A 16814-nucleotide genomic window follows, 5' to 3' on the forward strand; every position below is an offset into this window, starting at 1 on the left:
ATGTTATGTTGTTTTTGTTGTTGTTTTTTAGGCTATAATTACGACAAACTTATGTTAACAGATGCCTATTTTGAGCTCTGATTGACTATTATGACTTTAACATACGTTTGTTCTTGGTCTGTGCTAAAAGTGCCCGTTGAAAAATGTAACCGACATATTTTCTTCTATTATTTTTTGGCTGGTGGGACTTATAGTCCGAAAAATACGGTAGAAAAAGCCATGGAAATCCTTGCCTGGGTTATCACGCGCCACAAACACGGAGGTGCGAGGTGGTGGTCAATTTGTTGTAAATACTGAGGCAAAGTAAAATAAGGCAGGAAAAGCGTATTCCAGATCGCGAGAATCAGACAGGGGCAATTTGGTGCAATGATGGATGGTCTAGCGAGTCATCCTCCCGCACGGGGAGTCGCCTGGGTCTTCCCTAAGTGTTGTTTAAACAACACGCGATGCTGAATGACGTTGTGTCAACAAACACCCGGTGCTCAGACGTTCAGATCACAGTGGAAGAGCGGCGCACAAGCTGGAGGCGACCATTCATCACGTCAGACCTTCCAAGAATGGCATATCGCACCTATCCGAGGACTGCGCACACCCACACATGAGATGCTTTCCTCAAATTCTCTCCATTTCCTAAGTATTTCGATACACGGCCTATAACGGGACGCTTGGGATTTTTTTAATCTGGGAAGGTCATTCCGGAAAAGTCTTATTTTGACACGTGATTTGTTTTTATACTTACACCAAAATAGGAATTTCTGTGATATTACGGTATTTTTCGTAAACAATCACTAGGTTTATTTCTTTGGGAGCAACGTAATGAGTTTTGATTCCAATGATTCATGTGAATATTTTAGAAAATAGAGACTTTAGAAATAAATAGATGTTAACTGGTGCTCTAAACATTGCTTAATTTGTCCCTGACAGTCTCAAAAAGAAGAATTTGGATCTTTGTAAAGACACTTTTTGTCATATTTACTCAACGCCATTGACACAAATCAAACTATTGATGCTTGAATGCATATTTTGGGCAACGGAATATACATGCAAACAATACACGCGAATATAAGAAATGTCTTAAAAGCTCAAACTAAAATGCAAAGTGGGACTGCAGCGACTCCCGCGAGAAAAGCCGAGCGGGTTTAGCAGTTGACTCTCAGTGTTTGCTCAAATTTTGACGCTGTAGCTTCAAGTCAAGATGAGAAGTTTCCCAAGGCGTCATTCTATCACGCCGCTTTGGGCTCCGACCACACTTAAGCGGGGGAGGTGGAACTGCAGGGGGGCACGGTGGTTTATCACTGGGTTCCTACCCTCGCGTTTACTGGGTTTTTTTTTTTGTTCCGGGCCACACTTGACTTGCACTTTTTGGGGCTCTGAGGAAGTTACCAACGGTGCAGTTGGAGTCAAATAATTAGCCTGGTGGGGTACAAAAGACTTGACGTTGGATTTTACTGTTGTTATACGTGTTGTCTAGCTATATTTATAAAAAGTCAATTTAAAAAAAACATTTTGAACTGGCACTGAGTTTGGAAAAGCAATGCAAATGTATCAAACGACAGTTGATACAGCAGAACTAAATAAATGGAGTGTTCTTTAAAAAATGGTTTACAGTAGTTTCTAGGCTTAAAAGAGTGAAGACCCCCAAAAAACAATTTGCAAACTTGCACATTTTTGCAGAATCTGGAGAGGATTGAGAAAAATGCACTATGAACTAGCTTTTTTTTGCAAAATCATATGTTTGTGAGTTGTGTGATAAACTGCAATTTGGCTCCATTTCACATCCGCAATCACATTCGTTTGTCAAAACAGCGCCTTCAATGGCAGCCAATGAGATAACACAGAACCTTGAAATGCACCCAAACAACCGGAAGTCACCTGGAAATGCCCCAAAAGCAGCAAGAGACGACAAATCAACAAGAAGCATCACGGAAAGTCATTGAAAATGACTAGGAAATGAGCCTGAATTTACAAGAAGTCACCTTTAAGTGACGCACAATGAACGTTTTGCCTGCTATTGACAATAATAGTCGTCCAAATCACTTAAACTGCCTGTGGAAGCTTATCATTCAATGCTAGGCTTGCGGCGAGAAAGTTAACACTTTGGGCCATGAGCTCTAGTCTTGATATTTTGACAATTTGCACAAAAATGACCCGATTTGTACAGATGCGCACCAACAAATGGCGAGCAGGGATCAACCTTACATTATTCCATCCCATCCTTTCAGTCACTCCCTGTCTGATTCTCTTCATCCATTAGCTCCCTTTCTGCTTTTCTTCTTTGCACACCTCCATTAGCCATATTTACTCTTTACTGGGTAAACACGGCGTTTTCCAGCAGCTCCGTGACTCAATGCGGCGTCCCGTTCGCGCCATGCACGCCAACGCGACAAAGGCCCAGACTCCAAAAAAAAATCCTTCATAGCAAAGAACTGTTTACTTTTAAGGTTTTTCAAACAACATGTTGCATGCAACAACAACAAACCCCCCCCAAAAAATCTCTCTCGACGCCATCGCGTTGGAACGGCGAGCAAGTTACGCCTGTTAAAATAAAGGCTGTGGGTGTGTGTAATCTGCAAGCGGCCATACTCAAATGAGCGAACATCTGTAAACTATTAAAAGCAACTTCAGGTAGCACATGTTGTCCACATTAGCTGCAAGCCAGATTTACATTTCCACATCTCCACTAAGCATAATAAACAAGCAAATGGGGCGTTTGCGGGCAGGTTCACTTCACTGACTGCAACAGAGAATTTTGTTTTGCACTAAAAAATGGCTGAGGTGAGAAGACAATGATAGTTAGTGGTTGTGCGTACGATGTGTTCTTTATGTTTGGGTGCTGTGCCTTTAAAAAAATAAAATTAAAAAATATGGGTGTCAAAGGTGGAACGGGCAATGACAAGACTGCTATATGCATGTTTTATTTTTTAAAGAAAACATTCAGTTTTTAAGTGAACTTTAATGCTAAATTGATGAATCCAATTGATGAAAAGTGCATAACAGTGCATGCATGTTGTTTTTGTTCACCAAATCAACACCATTTGTATTAATTTAGGAAATTTGCATGTTAACAAGCTTACTATTTTAAATTCATTAAGTAGGTATCCTTAGTTAGGTAGTGGACTAACATGGGCGTTAAAGTTGGAACGGACAATGACGAGACTGCTAAATGCATGTTTTATTTTTATTTTTTAAAGAAAAATCATTTTTAAGTGAACTTTAATGATCAATTGATGAAAAGTGCATGTTCAACACCATTTGTATGAATTTAGGAAATTGGCATGTTAACAAGCTTGCTATTTTAAATTCAGTAAGACACTAACCATATTTTTTTTTAAATTGACAGATTGTCGTTTTACTTTTTTAATAATTTGGGGGTGGAAGTGTGATTGTGCAGAATGAATCAACTCACTGTATTTAACTGCAACGTTAGAAAAAAAAGTATAGTGGGATGATGCACACTTGATTAAGAAGATGTAACGGACAATAACAAGAAAAATCCGTAGCAGTCAGCAGAATGAACATAATCTACTTAACGTGATTATTATAGAAATTTGCAGCCAAGTTTGTGAACTCAGTGTCTTTCTGTCCTCCTCCAAATTCAGTACTAGCTCCTAACTGGGCTCTGGCAGACTGTTGTCGCCCCCTATTGGCAAACATGTTGTACTGTAACTCAAATTTGTAAAAAAATATATAAAAAAATACAACTAAAAACTCACTCAAACGGTGCCTAACATTTTATATGCGCATTTTATATCAAATATTTCAACACGGCTCAAAATGACTATAGTGATTTTACACGCATGTCATTAGTGCGCTTCTCCTCCTCCTCTTCCTCGCTCGCATTGGGATGACATGAGGAGAAAGTGATGGGTATCGAATTCCTCCACTTCTGACGTCACGCCCTCCCCACCAATAGGGTGGAGGGGTTCCTGCTCGCCGTGGTAACGCACTTATAAAGTGCGTGCACGCAGCCCTCGGCACTTCAGAGCACACACACTCGCTGGGATTGTACTTGGTTGGAGCCGAGCAAGGAGAACTTCACCCCGAATTTCATGCCCCCCAAAAAGTCCGCTTCCACTCCATTCCCCGTGGATCGCCGCGCTCTTCTTTGGATGCCCTCGCCTCGCCATATTTATCGAAGAATCCATTTTTAGGGACGAAGCCAGAGCACTCAGAAAGGGACATTTTTAAAGACTTTTCAAGCCCAGATTTATCTGGCCAAGGCTACTTTAAGTTAAGGCTTTTTATCTTTATTTTTATTTGATTTGGTGGTGTTGGAGACCACCCCGTTACGCGCATGAATCTTCTCGACCCCTACCTAAAGATGTCGGAGGAACAAGACAAATGTCTGTCCGATGCGCCGAGCCCGAGCATGTCCGAGGACTCGGCGGGCTCCCCGTGCCCGTCCGGGTCCGGCTCGGGTTCGGGTTCCGGCTCGGGCTCCGACACGGAGAACACGCGTCCGTCGGAGAACGCGCTCCTCCGCGTGGAGGCGGCCCTGGGCGACTTCAAGAAGGACGAGGACGACAAGTTCCCGGCGTGCATCCGCGACGCCGTGTCCCAGGTCCTCAAGGGCTACGACTGGACCTTGGTACCCATGCCGGTCCGGGTCAACGGATCTAGCAAGAACAAGCCTCATGTCAAGAGACCCATGAACGCCTTCATGGTTTGGGCGCAGGCGGCCAGGAGGAAGCTGGCCGACCAGTACCCGCACCTGCACAACGCCGAGCTCAGCAAGACCTTGGGCAAACTCTGGAGGTAGGTGGCGCGTTCGAACCCCGAGTTCCGAGCCCGTGAGCCGGTGTCTCAGTCCGTTCTTCCGCGCAGACTTCTGAACGAGGGCGAGAAGCGTCCGTTCGTGGAGGAGGCCGAGCGCCTCCGCGTGCAGCACAAGAAGGACCACCCCGACTACAAGTACCAGCCCAGGCGGAGGAAGTCGGTGAAGAACGGGCAGAGCGAGGCCGAGGACGGCAGCGAGCAGACCCACATTTCGCCCAACGCCATTTTCAAAGCCTTGCAGCAGGCGGATTCTCCGGCTTCCAGTTTGGGAGAGGTGCACTCACCTGGGGAGCATTCAGGTGAGCATGGAGTCAACATTTTGAAGGGGGCGGTTAAGTGGAGGGTCAAGCTCTTGTATGTTCTTTGGGGGGGATTCAAAATCTTGAATGCTAGAGAGTTATTTTGTAGTTTTCATTTTTTTTGTGTATGAAGTCAATCATTGGCTGTTCCTGACGGCGGTTAACGTCCAATTCAGTTTGACGGGAGGTCGATGATTAGCATTTTTTCATGACTTCTTTTGTATTTTCATTTTTTTTCCGTCTATCGCCATCAATGGAACAGAGACAATCCAGTTTTTACAATTCAAATGTATTTGAGGACTATAATTATCAACGGCAGGGAAGGAATTCGTATAAAAGGATTTAAAAACGTCAATTAATCATGAATAGAAAACTAAATACTACAAACAGGTTTTAATTTATTAAATGCAAGCACAGGTTTTGCCAACGAATCCCACAAAACCAAACCCTAATCCACTTGACTCCCCCAGGTTCCCAAGGCCCCCCTACGCCTCCCACCACCCCGAAAACTGACCTGAGCTCGGGCAAGATGGACCTAAAGCGCGAAGGGGGTCTGCGATCCCTGAGCGACGGCGGCGCCGGCCAGCGTCAACTCAACATCGACTTCCGCGACGTGGACATCGGCGAACTGAGCAGCGACGTCATCTCCCACATCGAGACCTTCGACGTCAACGAGTTCGACCAGTACCTGCCGCCCAACGGCCACCCGGGTTCCGTGAGCGGTCCGGGCACCCCCGTGGCCTACACCGGCACCTACAGCATCGGCGGCGGTGGCGGCGGCGCTCCAGTCAGCCCTTCTTCGGGGGCGGGGGCGGCGGCGGCGGCCTGGCTCCCCAAAAGCCAGCAGGGACAGCAACAGCACACCCTGAGCCCCCTGGGGGGCGGCTCCGAGGCGGCTCAGGCCCAACACAGGACGACCCAGATCAAGACGGAGCAGCTGAGCCCCAGCCACTTCAGCGAGCAGCAGGGTTCCCCGCAACACGTGGCCTACAGCCCCTTCAACCTGCAGCACTACAGCCCCCCGGCCTCGTATCCGGCCATCTCCAGGGCGCAGCCGTACGACTTTGGCGAGCACCAGGGGGGCGCCGCCTCCTTCTACAGCCACGCGGGGGCCGGCCAGGGTTCGGGCCTCTACTCGACTTTCAGCTACATGAGCAGCCCCCCCAGCCAGAGGCCCATGTACACTCCCATCGCCGACAACTCGGGGGTGCCGTCCATACCCCAGAGTAGCCCCCAGCACTGGGAGCAGGCGCCGGTCTACACTCAGCTCACCAGACCCTAAACTGCCCCCCCACCCAAAAAAACTTGTTTTCGATGAGTCGCGACATTCCCCCCCCACACCCCGTCGGCTCCGCCTCTCCGACTCGGACGGTGGACGACGACGACGAGAGCGAGACCCGTGATTGGCTCACGCCGTGCCTTGCTATTGTACCGTGATAGAATTTTTATAGAAATATATTTTTAGATGGATGAAAAGACTGTAAAAAGTCCTCTGTGAGGATTTGCGTATTCACATTTCTGTAGGAATCGTCTGGTGTTTTTTTTGTCTTTATACGCTGGCAGTTTATTACCCGCGAGGTTGTTGAAGAAGGTTATAAAACGAAAAGGCTTCGACAACTAACAACGTTATTTCTGTTTGACCCTTTTTGCTGTTATTTGTTATTTCTTGAACTTTTTGCATTGAATGACAGCTATTTTTCATCGTCGGTCGTCGCAGCCACCTGTGCCTTGTACTTTGCTCCGTTCCCCCTGGCTTTTTTGGCGCACACGGACATCTGAGATTACACTTAGCGCGTGTTTGCTGGCAACAGGAAGTCCCCTTTGACCTCCGATCTAGCCGGATCTCCACGTTTTAAACCAATACTTATTTATTTCCTGTAATTTTATTGCCAACGAATCACATTCTATCCTAGTCATGTTGTTATTATTATTATTATTATTATTATTGTGTTTTTCTAATTTACACAGCATATCCCATGCTTGTCATTTGGATTTTTTTGTTATAAACCCAGGGGGTACTAATACGAAAAACTGTACGAGCTGTAATCACCTTTGCTCTTTATTTATCTTACTTAAATCTCCATTTGAAGTATGCATTTGCCTTTCTATGCGGGTTGGGGGGGGGGGTGTTTTTACAAAATGTCCTATATGGAATTATCTTTAAGTTGAACTAAAGCTGGAAGAACTGGAAAATATAAGTTAGGCAACTTTTTACAATGTATACATTTTGCTTTTTTTTCCCCTGTACACTCTAAAACATGCTCTCAGTATCAAACTGCCCCCCTCCCCACCAGTTCTACTCTTTTGCAAAGTATTTGTATTGTATTTGAAGAATCTTTTGTATCTGTATTTGCAATAAAAAGAAAAACGCTACCGTTTTTTTAAATTTTGCAAGAGTCCAGGAAAGAGTTAAAGGACAAGTGTCGAGTAATCGGGCTGGCTGGCGTGCGTTTGTTTTCCCAGAAGCCTCGTTTTCTTTTGGCCTCCCACTTTTATTTTCTTCCTCGCTTTGGTGTCAGCTGGGAGCCACGGGAGGCGGTCGGGCCCCAAAGAGGCTGGCGGGAGGGGATTTGTTTATTGCGCTAAGAAAAAAAAAATGCTTACAATGCGTACGTTTTTTTATAGCGGGCTGCTCAAATTTTTGCTTACATAAAGCAGGTAGGAGCAAATAGGTCAAAGGTCAAGTTGCCCTTGGTCTAGGACAACCGTTTTTGAGCTGCGGCACACTTTGCATTGAAAAAATTTCAAGGGAAAATCTTTTAATTTAAAACTATGTCACCTATGTTAATAATAGTCATTCTCATCAGAATTTTATCAGCAGGAATCACATAAACCTGCAAAATGTGACCTCATGTCTGCAGAACCTGAACAACTAGTTCGAGTGATGCAAAAATAATTAATGTCCAGTTTTTAATCGCATAATATTATGACTTCTCCAAATATGACTTAAATCTCCTAATATTACGCAAAAAAACGTTGTCGCCAAAAGTTAATGCCCTAGAAACCAAACAACTTAGAGAAAAATAAGCAACAAAATGACTGTTTCACCATTTGAATCTTGCAATAGTATCATCTATAATTTAACGTTCATTATATTTGGATTTTAACCTTGTAATAGTTCAATTTTCAAAAACATTGGTCTACGACATGAAAATTATTCCCAATATTGACAGACTAGAATGCATTACCGATGTTAGACTATTGATAATACGACAAGGAAGAGGTTGACATCTTATTGTTGCCATGGTAACCTGTTTTGTTATGGTTTGATTGACGGGCCCTAGTTCACCTGCCAATTACAATTGAAAAAAAATGAAAGCCTAAATTCTGATGTCACAATAACAATATGTGACATTCTAAATAAGTATGTTCATTTTGGCTTTCAACTACTACCACTACAAGTCAACGGGATTGGCCGGCGACCAGTCCAGAATATAAACGGGATAAACATAGTCGCACGTTTTGCTACAATGTGGTAGAGTGGTATAGACAGTGCATGTGCAGAATGAGAAATATGAATTATGTATACTAAACGCCAATATGGGGTAAAAGGACAAGTCTGTAGTTATTTTTTTGTATGATATTATTAGTTTTTCTACAACGGACTGGCATGAGTGCCCAAAATGTATATTGTTATTTAACGGCCTAACCTTACATTTATGTTATGCTGCTGGTTGGACAAAAAAAATTGTTGCCTTCTTTGTATCGCTCTTTAAACACAAACATACACACACACACACACACACACACATTTGTTCTGAATCAACATGGGTTTGTTTATGCAGAACAGGGACCGAATGAAAGGAGTTTTAATGGGGGCACTTTTCCCAGGATAAAAAAAAGAAGGGGAGGAACAATTAATATTCTAAAAGGAAGGCCTGGCTGAAAAACTCACAGGTGGCCTTTTCAGATGCTAAATTCAATTTTAAAAAAAAGAAAAGTGGAATAGTAGGGAGCAAGTTCAGAGAAAAGTTCCAAACGAAGGAGAATTGGGATTAAATAAGTCAAATAAATATATGGTTTGTGGTGCTATCAATAATTAGCTCATTTAAATACGCAAAGCTCAAATGTACTCAGACAGATTGAACCTTTAAACATATTAGAAAAAGATAAAAGAAAGTGGTGCTTTGATTTATTTTTATATTAATATCTTAGGACAGAGGCGCTTCTAGCTCATTTGGGGCCATGGGCAAACACAACTTTCCGACTTAGGTACAATCACAGGCTATGTTGGGACCTTTGGAATGGGGTCCGTGGACCCCCAGTTCGGGCATCCAATCGCACGATGCCTCGTAATGATAAGTTTGGCTCGATGCGAAGTTGTCATTCCGATCAAATCAATACAGATGCTTCTTACGAGAGCGAATAGGAAGGAAGACGGCGCGAGGAAAGCTAATAGTGGCTCTGGAAAATCAAGTGGAGGCCAAGCATGCAATGGAAGCCTGATAAGTACCCCAAAAAATGCAAGTAGGTATTTTTGTTGACGAGAGAAAAGGAAAATGTGATTGAGCTCTTGATTGTGGGGGGGATTTCATTTTTTTTCTTTTTAAACTGTGTTTTTATTAAACAAGGTGGTTAATGCCCGCTAAGAAATAGAATGCACTAATGAAACAATGACTTAAATTGCTTGGCTGTTTGCTGTCCAGCAACGGGAGAAAATGAAAAGCACACGGACGGAGAGGCCCCCGGGTCCCGAAATCAAGCGGTTACACAACAATGGAGAGTTGCGAGCCGCATTGTTTTTGCTGATGTGCCGCAGCCCACAGCCAAAATATCTACTGGATTTTGGCTTCTGCACACAATTAGCCATGAACACATTGCAAATGCTTAGAAACCAGCACATGCAGATATGTGGGATCAAAATGGCAACCAAAGAGTTGAATATGCTGGATATTGATACAGTTTTAGAATACAGTTTTTGCATGGCAACGCGCTCGTAACATAACATAAAGAAATTGAAATGAACTTGGATTACAATGCAGACACTCAAAAATAAGTTTATTCTAACCTTACACTAAACTTGATTCTAATTTTGTTTTACATTTTGATACCTTTCTTGGCTCTATAGGCCCCACCTCCACCCTAACTTTAAGATGCAACCTATTGAAGGTTGTTTGTTTTTGTCTTCCCTTCAAAATATTCCCAAAATGATGCACACAAATGTCCTCAAAATAGGATAACTCACGACCACTTGCCAACGAGAAGTAGTCTATACCCCTTTCTGATTAGCGATCGTGCTGCCATTCGCACTGACTAACGGGGAAAAAAAAACTGAAAAAAATATAAATTAAAAAAAAAAATCCAAACTGCCAAATTATTTTTTCAATATATTTTATGATTTGTTTTAATAGAGCCCTGATGAATTTGAGTGTATTTTAAGAGAGAATAAAAATGAAAGCTACATCAAATGAGGCAAAGAGCCGCAGTAGATACAAAATATGATCAGAGGCAAAGAGAAGCATTCATTTTGGCCAGGAGCCATATGAGGCTCGAGAGCAGGGTTAGGGTTAGCGGAGCAGGTTTCATTTTGACGTGCCCTCACCACCCAGTTTTGGTAAAAAATAATTTGATGAATTATGGATGGGTTGATTTCAGCAGGGGATTTTGTCACCATTTCCAGAAATCATAGATTTAAGTATTTTTCTGCCAAAACCTTCAAAGATTTGACATATCTTTCGCAACTTCTGAAGTCATCGATAGGCTGTGTTGTGGAACATTAGCATTCCTACAGCCTGACAAAGATGTCAAATCGGAATCTGGCGACTCAGAACGCGACAAAGTGACGGGAAGAAGGCGTGGATCGCCCAAAAAGAACAGAGCGAAAAGGAAAAATGGGAGGAAGCAATGGTCTGTGTTTTGAGACGAGGATTCGGGTCCTACAGCAATGAAATTTAAGCAGACGAGTGGGAGAAAACACACATACACACACACACACTCAGACACACACACACACACACACTCAGACACGGACTAACAAATACTTGAGACAGAACTGATTGAAAGACCATTCCGCAACGGTCTGTCATCATATCACATCTTCTCAAAACATTAGAATTTGACTAACGTGTGGCGTTGCTGTTAAAGTCATAGCCACAAGAGCCTATCAGGCCATAAGGGAGCCATGTTTTTCCCCCCGAAAAGCAAATAGTCCTTAGAGTGGCAGTTAATCATGATATTATTGTCCTAATATTTGACAGAAATGGCGATACTCCTAAGGTTGCTATTAAATTCAAATGGACGTGCAAAACATGACCCGCTTTATGGTATAAATCGCATGATTGCTTGACGGGAAGAAAATGTGTTTTTAGACGTCACATATGAAACCGGAGATGATTAAAGTACCATCAAATCGAAAGGTAGACAGTTAATCACGGCCAATTATTAAAGAAATACAAAGAGGGAAACTCCATACTGGAAATTCGGTGAAAATATATATATATATTTCCGCACGTGCCTTATCAAACAGTAAAATGTGTATGATTGATGGTAACCTTGATTCAAAAAAATTAAATCCAATTTGCTATTCATGTCAAAAATGTCTTTTTCTGTGTCTGTATTCTCACCCTCTTGCTACTGTGACAATGAAATTTTCCAAATACGGGATGAATAAAGTTATCTAATCTAATCTAATTCCATACAGGAGTGGATTGAAGAAGAGTGCTTCAAGATGGCGGCGCGCACTGACGCTGCGGCTCTAAGCTCTCCAGTTCGGTGTCGTTCGTTATCTTACAGTCGCCAGGATTTACTCACTATCCGAAGGATATGCGATACATCCGATTTCTTAACACACTCTCCGGGATCTCCGTGGCTAGCCAGCCCACCAAAAGCACGTCGCAGGCGGCGAAGGGATAGGAAACAGAAGCGAGGCTGCCGGGGGGGGCTTGCTGCTAAGCTCAAACTACAACCACACAGAGCTCCGCTTCCAAGTATCCTTTTGACCAACGCCCGATCCATCACCCACAAAATGGATGAGTTGGAACTTCGTATTGCTACCAACAGCTTTGTTAGAAACTGTAATATTATTATCATCTCCGAAACGTGGCTACATCCGCATATCCCCGACGCGGCGGTATCGCTAGCTAGCCGAACGCTTTTTCGCAACGACCGTTCTAAAGTATTAACAGGCAAAAGCAAGGGCGGTGGACTGTGCATGTATGTACATAATGAATGGTGTTGCGACAGTAAAATTATTGACACTCACTGTTCCCCGGATTTAGAGTTATTAGCAATACGATGTAGGCCCTATTATCTTCCAAGAGAGCTTACCGTCGTCATAGCAACGGCTGTCTATATACCTCCGAATGCTAACGTTAACACGGCACTTAACCTCCTGCTAGCGGCTGTTAACAAACAACAGCTTGCTCACCCCGATGGAGTTTTTATTGTCGCGGGTGATTTCAACAAGGCGTGTTTAAAGACTGTTTTACCTAAGTTTATTCAATACGTGAATTGTAATACTAGAGGAGACAAAACTCTTGACCATGTCTATTCTAACATCAAACATGCTTACAAAGCCACTTCCCTACCCCACCTAGCTGGATCAGATCACCTCTGCCTATCTCTCACCCCCGCTTACACACCACTCCGGAGGCAAACAACGCCACAAATAAAGACAATAAAAACTTGGCCCGACAACGCACTCTCTCAGCTGCAGGACTGCTTTTCCCGCACCAACTGGGAACTTTTTGTACACGACAACCTCCAGGACTACACGGACTCTGTTCTTTCTTACATAAAAAACTGCATCGACAACGTCACTATAGATAAACGAATACGGGTTTTTCCTAACCAAAAACCCTGGATGACCAATGAGACACAGGCACTCATCAAATGCCGTAATTCCGCCTTTAGATCAGGGGACAAGATAAAATATAGCGCTGCCAGAGCTGAGCTGAAAAGAGGCATTAAAAAGGCCAAGGCAGCATATACCAAAAAAATTGAGGAGCACTTCACAGAAAATAACCCAAAGAAGATGTGGCAAGGAATACGACATATAACCAACTACAACAACAATACTATGTCTGTTAATGCAGATGCCTCACTAGCGGAGAATTTGAACCGTTTCTTTGCCCGCTTTGAGACTGACAAATCAGGCCCAGTCTCAACACCCCCACCACCACCCTGCAGCAATACACTGACGTTCCGGGAACAGGAAGTGAGACTGGTAATGCGGTCTGTGAACACCAGGAAGGCTGCGGGCCCTGACGGAGTACCTGGGAAGGTGCTCAAAGCCTGTGCTGACCAGCTGGCTGGAGTCTTCACAAATATTTTCAATTGTTCCCTGCAACTATCCATCATTCCATCTTGTCTGAAATCTGCCACCATCATCCCTGTCCCCAAAAAGCCAACCATTGGCAGCATGAATGATTATAGGCCTGTTGCCCTCACGCCTGTGATCATGAAGTGCTTTGAAAAGTTGGTAGCCCGCCATATCAGGAATACAATCTCTCCCTCAATTGACCCTCACCAGTTTGCTTACAGGGCAAACAGGTCCACTGATGATGCTATTGCCATTGCTCTTCACACAGCACTGAGCCATCTGGAACACCCTGGGAACTACGTGAGGATGCTCTTCATTGACTACAGCTCAGCCTTCAATACCATAAAACCGGACATTCTGACTAACAAACTCTCCCACCTTGGACTATCCTCTTCAATCTGCTGCTGGATAAAGGACTTCTTGACCAACCGCCCACAGACTGTTAGACTTGGTCCCCACCTCTCTTCCTCCATTACACTAAGCACTGGCTCCCCTCAAGGCTGTGTACTGAGTCCTCTTCTGTACTCCCTGTACACCTACGACTGTGCACCCACCCACCAGTCTAACGCCATCATCAAATTCGCTGACGACACCACTGTGGTCGGACTCATCTCAGGAGGGGATGAGTCGGCTTACAGAGATGAGGTCAACAATTTGTCTTCGTGGTGCTCGGTGAACAATCTCACACTGAACACCACGAAAACTAAAGAAATAATCTTGGACTTTCGCAAACACGGCACAGATCTGGCCCCACTCCTCATAAATGGAGTATGTGTAGACAGGGTCCAGTCCTTTAAATTCCTGGGGGTCCACGTCACGGACAAGCTCTCATGGTCTACAAACACCACGGCAGTGGTGAAGAAGGCTCAGACACGACTCCATTTCCTCAGGGTGCTCAGGAAGAACAACTTGGGCTCCAATCTTCTGAGAACCTTCTATAGAACCACTGTAGAGAGCATCCTGGCGTACGGCATCACAGTGTGGTACGCTGGAAGCACGGCGGCAGACAAAAAGGCCATGCAGAAAGTGATTAACACTGCCCAGAGGATTGTCGGCTGCTCTCTGCCCTCACTTGAAGACATTGCCAGCCCGCGTTACCTCAGCAGAGCCAAGCACATCATAGGGGACCCTTACCACCCTGGTCACAATCTGTTCCAGCTGCTGCCCTCTGGCAGACGCTATAGGTCCCACAAAGCTCGGACAAATAGGCTTAAGGATAGCTTTTTCCCCACATCCATCAGACATCTAAACTCGCGCTAACATACACACATTCCCTTCTGCGGCATATGAATAGATGTTTGGTTGGTGATCTGCCGCCTCCTAGCTGACTTGAAGGAAGGTAAGTGGCAGACAGTGTGCGGTAATCGAGAGGTAAGCGACCTGTATGTAATCGCGAGGTAAGCGACCTGTATCCACAACAGCGGAATGACAAATTTTTACAAGTCCGTAACTTACACTTATTTAGGTCTTTTGCCGACTAAACGTAGCTTATGGAGAAGCACCATCAATTTCGTCACACGCAGTTTCTGCGTGTGATGACAAGTAGGCTTTTTTGTGTTGTGGTAATGACGACATGGCCTATGTCCGATTATTATTATTATTATATTATTATTATTATTATTATTAAATCCACTCCTGATAAAATAATCTACAATAGTCTCACAGTATCAAATTCTAAAACGCTTTAATTATTGTGGAAGTGGCAAGATTCAGTCGGAAAAATATTGCATTCGATGCCACAAATCTGCCTAAGGATTGTTTTTTGAACCCCAGAAAACCATTTCTATCATTGCCAAAATCCCAAAATGACAATAAAAGGTATTCAGATAAGATGACTATCACTGACCAAAGCCAGAAAACAGACTTAATTTGGAAATATAATATCCTCCTGACTACCAGTAGGTCAAAATTGTCCTGTGTAGAGGACATTTGTAAACGTAAAATATCCCTTACCCAGTGCTTCCAATCACATTAACTATTTTTTGGGGACATTCAGAGCTTTTCAATGACTTCCCATAGATTGGGGAAATTTCAAAATAATTGTGATTGGACAACATTTTATTTCCTGGCAGTCAGAAGGAAATGTACTAACTACTACGTTCGAAAAAGGTATGGGAAGAGAGTTAAATATTATTATTTTTAAATTCTCTTACATGTATGCAAAATCTCACTCAGAAAATTGTTTTTTGTGCCCATATTAAATACAAACTTCAGCCACAGCTCCAATAAAAGTAATATATTCTCTCTCCCACTAATTTTTCCACTTTTTCCATCGTTGATTTGAGTCGATGTTGCATTACCTGTGTTTTTAGGTGGGATTATGTATTGTATTATGCCTTTCCCTGCAGTACTAAACTCCTCCCCCTCCCAAAAAAACAGACTACAAAGTATTACCTTCAATAATCATTTGCAGATGGTGATCTTTTCTCTGATTAAGCTCATACGAGGAACTAAACATTAATTTCGTCTATGGAAATGAAGGACGCTTAGTTTCTTTTGCCGTATTGTTTTACCTTTTCCATCATTTATTTAGTTTCGACCACGGCCAGCTACCGCCATTTAGCCAAAACATTTATGTATTTAATGACTCAAATAGGAAACTACTTTTGGCCTGCTGAGTTTTAAGTTTTAAAAGAGAACACCTGAAACACTGTTATTCCTCGACGGAGATTTTATTTTTCTATTTTTCTATTTTATGGAGATTTTTTGTTGTTATTTGTTCACTTCCCTACTTATTTATGTTGTGACCACTTATTATGTTGACTACTTATTTAGTGTTATTATTGATTGATGATTTCTTTGACTGTTTGCTGTTATTTGAGCACTTTGTGGTGAAAGCTTTAAAACTCAATATATAACAAAAGCATTCAATTCAATAAATATAAAGTCAACCAAGTCCAAACGGATGGAAAAATATCTCAAGTCATTCATATGCCATCACTTGAAAATAATCTTAACTAGAAAATATGAACAGATTCTTGGCCCTTCAAGTCAAAATTGGACGTCAATAGGTTTTAATATTTTAACATAGCGACATATTAACAACCCGCTTTTTTTCACCCGCTTGTAATCGTCCGAAAACGACGCAAATCGAAGCCGATTTCCGATTTTCTGGATGCGCGAGAGGGAATGGAAATGAGAGGAAGAAGGACCAGGAATTTAAGGACGCTTGACCCCCCCCCAAGATCCCCTTTTTCCTCTGTCAGGAAGCCCCCAACAGAGTTGAATGGAAACCAGATCTCTCATCTGCGGTCTTCATGTGCGGGGATGTCGTGGCCTCATTATTATCTGGCTCGTTGACCCGCCCCCCCCCCCCCCCCCCTCCACCACGGCACCCCCGCAACCCTCCATTCTACATCCATCACGAACGCCGGCGTCTCCCACGCGACTTTATCGCCCTCCATCTTAACATCCTCGGCCGTCCCTTCCCGTGCCTCGCGAAAGAGGTCTCAAGTTCAATGTTGCGGGTCCGCTGATGT

General features: G+C 43.5%; 1 protein-coding gene across 1 annotated transcript; it reads left to right on the plus strand.

Annotated features, from left to right (window-relative positions):
• Window positions 1-3993: 3993 nt before the first annotated feature.
• Window positions 3994-7448, plus strand: LOC144092699 (transcription factor Sox-9-B-like). Its single transcript, XM_077625737.1, has 3 exons — window positions 3994-4755; window positions 4825-5075; window positions 5546-7448. The coding sequence occupies exons 1-3, from the start codon at window positions 4295-4297 to the stop codon at window positions 6355-6357; spliced, it is 1524 nt and encodes a 507-aa protein (XP_077481863.1). The 5' UTR covers window positions 3994-4294; the 3' UTR covers window positions 6358-7448.
• Window positions 7449-16814: the final 9366 nt, after the last annotated feature.

Source organism: Stigmatopora argus, chromosome 18 (genome assembly GCF_051989625.1).
Source record: "Stigmatopora argus isolate UIUO_Sarg chromosome 18, RoL_Sarg_1.0, whole genome shotgun sequence".
In the NCBI taxonomy this organism is placed as follows: domain Eukaryota; kingdom Metazoa; phylum Chordata; class Actinopteri; order Syngnathiformes; family Syngnathidae; genus Stigmatopora; species Stigmatopora argus.

What these genes read in the sequence shown, in the direction of transcription:
- LOC144092699 (XM_077625737.1), top strand. Translation starts at nt 4,295, where the DNA reads ATGAATCTTCTCGACCCCTACCTAAAGATGTCGGAGGAACAAGACAAA. An exon ending in ACCTTGGGCAAACTCTGGAG is followed by an intron (nt 4,756 to 4,824) that starts GTAGGTGGCGCG and finishes TCTTCCGCGCAG; the next exon opens with ACTTCTGAACGAGGGCGAGA. An exon ending in CTCACCTGGGGAGCATTCAG is followed by an intron (nt 5,076 to 5,545) that starts GTGAGCATGGAG and finishes TGACTCCCCCAG; the next exon opens with GTTCCCAAGGCCCCCCTACG.